Raw genomic sequence first — 11,050 nt, forward strand, 5'->3', positions numbered from 1 at the left:
CCCCCCCCCCCCCCCCCCCCCAACCCCCCCCCCCCCCCGCCCCGCCCCCCCCCCCCCCCCGCCCCCCCGCGGAGCGCTGCGCCGCCGAGCACCCTCCGCCGGAACACCCCCCCGCCGAGCGCCGCGCCGCCCCCCGCCACCCCAAGATTGGCCGCCCCTTACCAGGTGCTGCCCCAAGCACGTGCTTGGTTGCCTGGTGCCGGCCCTGCTCATAAGAGATGCTACAGATGATGGACTGGAACCAGTGTTGGCGTTGGAAGTCCTGTGCATTTACTAATACTAGGGTATAACGACCTGCTGTTATAAGGTGTTTGCATTTTTGTTACCTGATAACACAGCGACAGGACAGAAGGTCAAATCCTGACTCCATTCTGTCTGTGGTACTTAAGTGGCCCCCATCATCATAGTATCTGAACACCTCCCTGTCTCTAATGTATTTAGCTTCACAACACCCCTGTAAGGTGGAAATGGGGAACTGAGGCAGAGAGATTTTCAGTGACTTGTCCATGGTCACATAGGAAGCCTTTAGTAGAGCAATGAATTGAACTCAGGCTTCCAGAGTCCTAGGCTAGCACCCTAACCATTAGACAGCTTTCATCCTGATGGGAGCTTTGCCACTGAGTTGAATGGGGCCAAGCTTTCCCCTAAATCTATGAAGCTGAATGACTCGCTCATAAAAAATGCATGAGTTCATTGTATGCAGTGGTTTTCAAAAAGTTAATTTAATTATAATGAAAATTGCTATACTTGAATAAAATCTTTCATGTTTTAAAGAAATATTAGGAAGGGGGTTAAAAATTAATGTATCAACTCTACATAACAAAGGGATTTTTAGGCAGGCAGAATGGAATTACCATTACGTTTGAATTGTATTTCCTATTGGGGTCAATGCCTCTATTCTTGAAAATGTACCATGGAATATTTTTATGATGACAACTTGTCACAGCCTTGGTTTTGCATACTGCACATTTTATCCAAAAGATGGCAGCTCTAGCAACACAGCACACCCTAGCACTATGATGGGGATTTGGTTCAGTATGAACTCAGGGGAAAGCGCACCATGTACTGAATGGCCAAAACCACATCCTGGTGTACTAGTATTTTGCTTGGATATCTCTCATCTTGGAGGGGTTGTGACTGTAGTAGGGCTATCACTGATGAGAGTTAATGGACCTCAGGAGGCTGAACTTATCTTTTTATCTACAGTACAGAAATAAGACTGATAGGGGCATTGCAAGCTTCCCTGAACCACTACCTTGTCAACTGTATCAACCCTACTCTGGAGATCCTTCTTGGAGAAGTGAAAGGATTCTGTGTCCATGCAGTATCTGAAAAATGTGAGCTGGTGCCAGTTATGATGGAGATTTGTTTGTTTCTGAGATGTGGACAGCTGTCCAGTAGGAACTGAACTCAGTTTACACAGGTCACTTATGGTAATTGTTCTTGGTCACTACTGGCTTGAAGGACATATTCCACCATCAGGCTTGCAAGAAATCCTCATGTTCTGAGTAAAACTCGGTGGCAGGATCATGATCTGTGTTTGAACCATTAACCTATGAAGGGCTCAGTATCCCATTACTAGTCCCCCTGAGACACCCAGTACCTCTTGTCTTGTGGGGAGAAGGTTATTTGCATTTCTTTGGAATAGCAATGCAGTTATCATGTTGTTGTGGGTGTCTGCAGCACTATTGTGATGATGATCCTCTATCCAAATAAGATACGTGACCTGTATTTACTTAAACTCATAGTGACAGAAAGAAACCTACACCGTAATGGTGGAGAGAAGAGGTCTGAATCAGGTTGTATTTTGTCCATCTGGGACAAATAATACAGTTATCATAAACAGTTTCTCCCAGAGAGGTTGGCATGAGGCTGGATGGGAGAAGAATGCCCTTTCCAGGAGCTTGCCCTATATTTCCCTTGCACATCTATGTTTATATCTAAGAGACAAGTTTGTTCCCTTAATTTTTAAAAGTCAGGCAAGCAAAGGAAACCTAACCCCCCTGGATGGCAGAGAGAGAGACGAGGAGGAGGGGTCACTTTAAAGGGCCCCAGAGCGCAGACACCAGCCTCTTTTATTCACTGTGACAGCAAAGGGTCACGCTAGAAACTGCAATTGCTGGGACTTGTCAGGTGGCCTCTGATCTCTCTCTCTCTCTTTTTCATTCTCTCTCTTATCATTCTTCCTAGGAACGGACATTCCTACTGACACCTGGTTGGACAGCTGTAGACAGTGCATTGCTGAGGAAGGTAAGGTTGCTCCTGCTGCTGCAGTTGCTGGTCATATTCTTCGTGTTTCTAGGATAGCTTTTTTTTTTTCCCCTGTATCTAGCACATTTTTGGACCTGGAATGTCCTTTGGCATGAATTATTCCTCAGCTGAAATCAATATGACCTCTTCTATCTATGGAAAGGCAAAAGTCTGTAGAAAACCAAATCACCCGAGGCTTCAAAAACTTAAAAATAAAATTAGGATATTTTCATGGTGTGTTGGCTGATATGTTCTTTGCTTTTGCATTTCCTTTTGCTTTTCCTTCAAATGCTTTTGTATTTAACTCATTGGCTGCTAATCAAATAAACTAGCTCATTAAATTTCTGTTGATAGAAAAGTACATGGTTAGGAAAACTTTAAAGAATTATTTTTATAACAAACAACATTTAAAATTATTGGATCTAAAATAATTCTTGTTTTCATGAACAAATGGTGCATGTGTTAAAGTTTATAAAGTTTAAGTATTTCTGAAAATATTTAAAGCCACAGTTATGCTTGCCAAGGTAGTATTATCTAGCCATCTATAAAGTTTGTGAATAGAATATGTAAACACATCCAAAGTTTGGTCTCTTTTTCAGTCTGTAACAATGAAATATATATAAACTACTTTCTGTAGTTTAAATAGGTTGCAAATCGTCATTTGAAACAATCAAGTGTGTCCAAAGTGGCAAATACACCTTAAATTGAACCTGTCTTAAAATGGCAAGCTGCTGTGTGAGTGTTACTATTCCTAGAACTGACTCTGACAGGTTTCAACAGATGCAGCTCTTGGAATGCAGCCGGGGTGGGCAGGGAGAAGGGGAGCAGCTGACCCACCTCTTTGGCAAGGGGACATTTTGGAATCTCAGCTCATTCTGGCATGCAGTGACACTGAGACACTGACGTTTTCGGCACACATGGGCCTCTCTCGCACTGCACACAGTCATCACCCAGCAGGAAAAAAAAAAGCCTGGTTCTTACAGCGGAACTAACCATTCCTTTCTATAATTAAAACGCTGACTTATTATAAGCTGAATGCTTTGGGGAAGTTGAATGTGATGAGATTTTACAAGGAAATATTGGAGAGGCTTATTAAAAAAATCGAGTAAATGATGCCGCTACTTATTTTATCATTACATAGCATTCCTCCATGTTCTGTCCTTGTCTAGGGGGTTAGGATCAGAATTTGAGGAAATTGTGTCAGAATGCAAGAAAATAGTGTATCTTAGGTATAATGCTGTATTTGATTAGTGTCGGTGACTCATTTCATTGATGTATTATTCAAGACCAGGACCTTTCTTTAATGTGTATTTGCTTATATTTTGTAAATGAAATAACTCCTCTGAAGAACACACAGGGCCTTCTCCCACTGAATTCAACAGAAGTTTGGCAACTGACTTCATTGGGAGCAGGAATTTGCCCATAGTTTATATGCATAATTTAAACAATTAATCTAATGTTATTGTATAAAAGTGAGGATTCTCTTCACACACAGAAATGGCTTCTTAAATCTAATACCTGTTGCTAAGTCTGTATCAATCTGTACACATTCTTTTACAAAACAAAGTTGGGCTTTTTTTCAGAAATACCCTCAATATTTGATGCTGAAATTATGTGGGCACCATAATTTCAATTATGGACAGTATGATATAAATATGGGAAAGCTTGTGAAGTAAATTATTATGTAGAAGGGCATTTGTGAATGACATGGAAATAGTATCAGAGGGGTAGCCGTGTTAGTCTGGATCTGTAAAAAGCGACTAAGAGTCCTATGGCACCTTATAGACTAGCAGACGTATTGGAGCATTAGCTTTCGTGGGTGAATACCCACTTCGTCAGACGTCTGAAAGCGCTCAGGCTCAGATCCTCAGTCTAAAAATACAGAAAACCATGACTAAAATACACTTTCCCCCAAAATGTTTCATACTCTTTATTTGTGGAAAACTTTCCCCATTTGTAATTTCCATGTGTCAGATTCTGAACTCATTTACACCACTGTAAATTGTGAATAGCACTTCTGAAAGCAAGACCAGAATCAGATCCTATCCCTTTATTGTGTTTTTGACTAAAACAATTATAGGTCTGGGTCCTGACTTTAAAATATTATTCTATTTTTTAAAGTTTATACTTAGCCAAACTCATTTTACTTCTGAGAAATAGAAACTTCTAAATTTGGATTTAGGGAACTCTTGCAGTTCCACTGAATTTGCATACTAAACTCATTCTTGGGGAAACTTGATTTTTGTGATCTTGTTATAAACAAGAGTTAATTTTAAATGCATTCTTGCTCTATAACTAGAATTCCAGAAGAATCATATTCAGTATTTAGTATTAGCAACCACATTCCAATGCAGTCCAATAAAACACACAATTTTAAGTCTTTAGGTAGTAGTAAGATATGTTACTTTGTGTTCTGTTCTTACAGTGGTTCCATTTATTGATAAAGTTTAAACTCTGTTGGGTCATCAGTCAGGTGTTAAATACTTATAACTGAAATGTAACTCTAAACTTTATCATTGTATTTTTCAGCAAGCTCTTGGCTGTGATATTCCATTGCAGTCATGGCGCCTAAAAAGAAGAATGTCAAAAAGAACAAAGGCGATATCAATGAGATGACTATAATTGTGGAAGATGGCCCCCTAAGTAAACTAAATGGCTTGAATGGCTTCTTAGATGGAGGGAATGGCTTCAGCTGCATCTCAGCTGAGGTTTCTGATTCTTCTTATAGCCCAAATCTCTTGGAAGGGCTAAGCAGAATGAGGCAGGAAAATTTTCTTTGTGACTTGATTATTGGTACCAAAACCAAATCCTTCAATGTTCACAAGGTGGTGATGGCTTCATGCAGCGACTACTTTCATAACATCTTAAAGAAAGATCCATCTACTCAAAGAGTGGATCTCAATGATGTATCCCCATTGGGCCTAGCCACTGTTATCACCTATGCTTACACTGGAAAGCTAACTCTTTCACTCTACACAATAGGTAGTATCATTTCCACAGCAGTCTATCTTCAGATTCACACCCTTGTAAAGATGTGCTCTGATTTTTTGATGCAAGAAATCAATGTGGAGAACTGCATGTATATTGCCAATATTGCAGAGACATATGGACTAAAAAACACCAAGGAAGCAGCACAGAAATTTATTAGAGACAACTTCATGGAGTTTTCAGAAACAGATCAGTTCTTAAAACTTACTTTTGATCAAATCAATGAACTCCTTGCAGATGACGACTTGCAGTTGCCTTCTGAAATTGCTGCATTCCAGATAGCAATAAAATGGCTGGAATTTGACCAAAAAAGAGCAAAGTATGCTGCAGATCTCTTGGGCAACATTCGTTTTGGTACAATCTCTGCTCAAGACTTGGTCAATTATGTTCAAACTGTACCAAGAATGATGCAAGACACAGACTGCCACCGACTTCTAGTGGATGCCATGAACTACCATTTGCTTCCATATAATCAGAATACACTGCAGTCTAGAAGAACAAGGATTCGTGGAGGTTTCAGAGTCCTAGTTACTGTTGGAGGACGCCCAGCCTTAACAGAAAAGTCCCTTAGCAGAGACATCTTATACAGGGATCCTGATAATGGATGGAAGAAACTTACTGAAATGCCTGCTAAAAGTTTTAATCAGTGTGTGACTGTGATGGATGGATTTCTCTATGTGGCTGGTGGTGAAGACCAGAATGATGCCAGGAACCAGGCCAAGCATGCTGTCAGCAATTTCTGCAGGTAAATGATTATTTATAAGGGAAGGAGAGGCAGATTCCACATTGTGCAGGAGTATATCCAAGCTTGAGTACAAAACTTAGCAAAACCAGATAAGATTATTAGCAGGGAAGAAAAAGGATGATATTTAAAATTTTAGCTATTACAAATGTACAACTAAAGTCATGCAAAATATCCATCCATAATCACAAATGTATAAAGACCACCACTCCAAATCAGAAAATCTACCTCAAGCCAAAATTGAATGAATAATGGCTATTTAAATATTAAAACGCAGGAAAATTGTAAATAGCATTAATGTTATAACAGACCAAACAAGGCAAGAATTCTTCAAGTTCAAGAGCTATTGATGCCTTATGGAAAACTTTGAAGAACATTCTTTAGAAATGATTGTGATTCTTTTTTTATTTTCAACATTTTTTCTATATTTCATTTATTTTGGTCTTTATTTCTCACGACATAGGTTTAGAAGCAATATCTTTGTTTCTTAAATGCTATGTTGTTCCCACCCGGGTCAAATACACAAAATGCTGCATAGTTTCTGAAGGACTGCAGTTCCAGTGCATTGTCCCCCTAGGACTGTATGAGTGGCAGTAATGTAGAACACAAGAAGATTTCAACCTAGAGTACTGGGGTCAAATTATTTGTAAGGGAAACTTTCTACTGATTTTAAATGTGTTCTGCCTAAAAATCAATGATACATTATGGGCCCAGAAATGGGAAAACTCATGGATCTCAGTATTTGTATCTAATACACTGTCTAATAATAATATAGAAGCATAAATTGTATGCCTCTCTTTTAGCAGCTTCCCAGCACACCCAGCTGTTACTCTGCTGCTGTTGAGGACAGCCCCCGAGCAGGAATGCCCAAATAACCCCTCCTAGAAGGGTGATCAGTGAGTGGACAGGGAGAACTAATACAGCACTAACTTCCTCTGTTGTTTGGTTGGTCGGTTTAGTCATTTATGCCAATTTGCTAGAGCAAAACATTGCATAGAGGAGATGGTCCCCCAGCTACCCCCCCTTATTTCAGGCCCTGCCTGACCTTTATGTAGCAGAACTCAGCCCACAGATATTTTATGTGGACTGCATGGTGGAAATTAAACAGCGAGCTGGAATAATACCACATAGTCACAGGAGTCAGTGTGACCCAACCTGAATTCTATTCCTAGCTTTGCCATTGACCTTGAGCAAGTCTCTTCGCTTCTCTGTATTAGTATAATTGCTTTCAGAGATATGGATGTAAAATGTCAGACAAGAGCTAACTCTTATTATTTATATTTCCCTCCTAAGAGGTTGTCCCCAGCTCCTTTTTTATGTGAGCTCTACCCACCTGCTGGTCTCCGTACCCTCTGAAGACAGGAACATGTGGGCCTAGCAATTTATCTGCTTCACCTCTTATCCTTCCAAAGAAGTTATAGTCTTCTATTTGTGACCTCAGAATTGATGGAGATGCTTAATGTTTTGAACAGAGAATGTCACTTCCAGCAGGCTCTGACCTGTGGAACCAGTTGAGATGTTAAAAAACAAAGATCCTAGTTTCATGTAAATCTTATTTAAAATGAATAGCAATGAAAGGAAAATACCTAAAATATCATACATATTAATATGCAGAATCAATAATAAATGAAATGTTATTCAGAGATTTTTCATAATGTGAAAGCAGCCCTCAGAAACTGAAGCTCTTCCTTGTTTTCTCCTGTAATGGAAAATTAAGTACAACATCATGAGTATAAAACAGATTATCAGCCTTAGCTTTGAAATACCTTTGCTTTTTCTCATCTGCATCATGAGCCTAGGGTTATACATACCCCCCGTTTCTCTGTGCCTGAGCATGTGGCATGACCACTGATATCCAGAGGATTTGCATTGCAGATCAAAGGCAGTTTATGACCTTCAGTGTTAGGTGTGTTTTAGTGAATTCATCAGATCCTTGATAATTTTTAAACACTTGTTTGCATCTTTGTATAATGACTTGATCCTGAAAATTCTTACTGATACTAACAGTCCCAATGAAATTAATGAAACTTTCTCTGAGCAAGGATTTTTTGCATTAATAAGTAGTTGCCAAGTTGGCCCTCAATATTTAAAATGCATCTTTTTACTGACAACAAATATACTGTTTAAAATGCTTGTATAGTGCTTTGAAGATAGAAATACTTACAAAGTGCCATATAAATTCTTAATTATTACTACCAAAAGGCCCAATACTGCACACATTGGGGTGTTTGGCAAGATTCCTATTAACTTCAATGGCAGCAATACTGGGCTTTAAAAGAGCATATGACCAGGTACAGTACAGAATATATTATATGAGAACAAATTTAATAAATACATCATTGTATTTATTATAAAGGAGCCATTATGTCACTTTTAAAGACTGGTCATGCAAAATCTTGAGATGCATATTACAAGACACATTTGAAATTAAATTACAAAAAAATAGAAAAAATTGTATTTGAAATTAGATAGTGTACAGGCACAATAGTCACTTTCCGAGGTTCTTAGGAGGTTGTGTTTTTTTAAATCAAATTACTGAAGGTAATTAGATCAAATTATGTGCTAAATACATGCCAGATTTTATTGACAAAACTATTTTTGAATTACAAAGATACATTTCTCACCTGTTAAAGAATGAAACCTATTTTTACCAAACTTTAGCAAGAACTCTACCTTTCAGTTCAAGTGAATTGTAATAGCCAGACAATAAAAATTAAACAGTGATTTAGAAGCCCCACAGTTTTAACTATAGAGTGGCAGATGCGACGTTGTAGGCCTTCCCATAGAAATATTTGAGTATTTTGATTGCATCAGTTATTCTCTGTTCTTAATGTTTGCAGATATGATCCTCGTTTCAACACATGGATTCACCTGGCCAACATGAATCAGAAGCGCACCCATTTTAGCCTGAATGTATTCAATGGCCTCCTTTTTGCAGTGGGTGGTCGCAACTCTGAAGGGTGTCTATCCTCAGTTGAATGCTATGTGCCTGCAGTTAACCAGTGGCAAATGAAGGCACCACTGGAGGTAGCAAGGTGCTGTCATGCCAGTGCAGTCATAGATGGTAGAATCCTGGTCACAGGAGGTTACATAAATAATGCTTACTCCCGCTCTGTGTGTATGTATGATCCCAGCAATGATAGCTGGCAGGATAAGTCCACCCTTAGCACTCCAAGAGGATGGCACTGTGCTGTTTCCCTTGGGGAGAGGGTCTATATCATGGGTGGGTCCCAACTGGGGGGTCGGGGTGAAAGGATTGATGTCCTCCCTGTTGAGTGCTACAATCCTTATGCTGGCCAGTGGAGCTATGCTGCTCCCCTGCCAACTGGAGTGAGCACTGCAGGTGCTTCCACTCTTAATGGGAAAATTTACTTGGTGGGTGGCTGGAATGAAATAGAAAAGAAATATAAGAAGTGCATTCAGTGCTATAATCCAGATCTTAATGAATGGACTGAGGAAGATGAGTTGCCTGAAGCCACAGTAGGAGTATCTTGTTGTACTATTGCCATGCCCAATAACAAAACCAGGGAATCCAGGGCTAGCTCAGTATCTTCTGTGCCAGTCAGTATTTAAACATTATAATTAGGTTTCATCAAGAATAAATAAAAAACTTATATTTACACAGCTGTGTAGAGTTAACCCTTTAAGTAGCCTTCTCTGCTTATGTGGGGTGGGAAATTGCCATTGTAAAAATTTTAATTTTACAAAACTGGCCAATTTTCATGATCTTTAAAATACATGGTGTGAAACAACATCTTTAAGATACAGTAAATTTACTTAGTGGGAATATAATGTTGTACCACAGTTAGAACAGGGACTCAGTCCTATCCCTAACTTTGCCACTGACTTGCTGTGTTACTTTTGGCAAATCACTTAACTTCTCTCTTCCACAGTTTCCTCATCTGTAAAATGGGGATAATAATCTACTAATGTTTTTAAAGTGCTTTGAGACCTTGGCAAAAGAAGCACTAGGGAACAGACAAGAATTATTATTAATAAATCTCCATATATTAGTAATATACCATGGCATCATAAACTTGGTCACTTTTGTTCTCTTTATAGATTTTATATATGGCAATAGATATTTAACAATTTATTGCACATATCAAGTATGAAATATATATTTTTCCCTCTATGTAGTGATGTCCACAAACAAGTCTTCAAAACTCTATTTCCCTTACTGCATTGTGATTTACGATGTAGACATTTAATTTTTATAGGTAGGTCTGTGACAGGGATTTCAAGAGCCAAACTGCACAAATACAGAAGCTTATCTGTCCATTATGGGCCAGTCCTGAGGACCTTGCTCAGGGCACCAGGCTCCTCCACCCCCCTCCATACACACAAGGGAGCCTACACCTCCAGAAGGGGAGATTCCACCTCTGTTACATACTCACTGGAAATCACTCCATGGGGACTTTGCAGTGTACAAGGTCAGCAGAGATGGAAGGGGCAGGCCCATCAATAGTCCTGCTTCTACAGGATCCCACCTGCAGAGGAAGAAGAACACACTATAAGTTAATATACCCCAAGACTGTCTTCTGTGCTGTAAAAGAAACCCACCCTAGAGGTGTCCGGAGCAACCATCATATTGAGAATCCCAGGAAGAAGAACTCCCGCTTGGAGCCAGCCGTAGCTGCTGGTGTCAAAAGCAGAGTGGATACAAAAATAATCTTTTCTGCTCAGTCCAACAAATTCCCATTGGAATAAGGACTGAGTAAAGGCCGCAGGATTTGGCCCAAAGCATAGATATAGGTGGGGAATAGTGAGTTGTAAGGTAAAACTCTGGATTGAAATGGAATAGGTTTTCCAGACTATTAATGATGGGATGTTTTGATGCCTCCATTACCAGTCACAGACACAGTATCCCCAAAACTAAGCTTTTCCTGGCCTTACCTTTGTATATCATAGAAGTGTAGGATTGGAAAGGACCTCAACAGGTCATCTAGTCCAGTCCCCTGCACTCAAGGCAGGACTAAGTAATAACTAGATCCTGATACAGCTCCTTGTGCTGCCTTGAACACAGCTCTTTTTATAATGTGACGTTTTATTGCATTTTGCCAAAGACTT

At 39.6% G+C, this 11,050-nt stretch overlaps 1 protein-coding gene across 1 annotated transcript; it reads left to right on the plus strand.

The window, feature by feature from the left end:
• The first annotated feature begins 2,095 nt into the window (after positions 1-2,095).
• On the plus strand, positions 2,096-9,886 carry KLHL31 (kelch like family member 31). The gene is made up of 3 exons (XM_024220909.2): positions 2,096-2,250; positions 4,780-5,983; positions 8,821-9,886. Exons 2-3 carry the CDS (start codon positions 4,812-4,814, stop codon positions 9,551-9,553), a joined length of 1,905 nt encoding a protein of 634 aa, XP_024076677.1. The 5' UTR covers positions 2,096-2,250; positions 4,780-4,811; the 3' UTR covers positions 9,554-9,886.
• The last annotated feature ends 1,164 nt before the right edge of the window (positions 9,887-11,050 follow it).

The sequence above is a fragment of the Terrapene carolina genome, unplaced genomic scaffold (genome assembly GCF_002925995.2).
Source record: "Terrapene carolina triunguis isolate 2854851 unplaced genomic scaffold, T_m_triunguis-2.0 Scaffold42, whole genome shotgun sequence".
NCBI lineage: Eukaryota > Metazoa > Chordata > Testudines > Emydidae > Terrapene > Terrapene triunguis.

What these genes read in the sequence shown, in the direction of transcription:
- KLHL31 (XM_024220909.2), top strand. Translation starts at nt 4,812, where the DNA reads ATGGCGCCTAAAAAGAAGAATGTCAAAAAGAACAAAGGCGATATCAAT. An exon ending in GCTGTCAGCAATTTCTGCAG is followed by an intron (nt 5,984 to 8,820) that starts GTAAATGATTAT and finishes TAATGTTTGCAG; the next exon opens with ATATGATCCTCGTTTCAACA.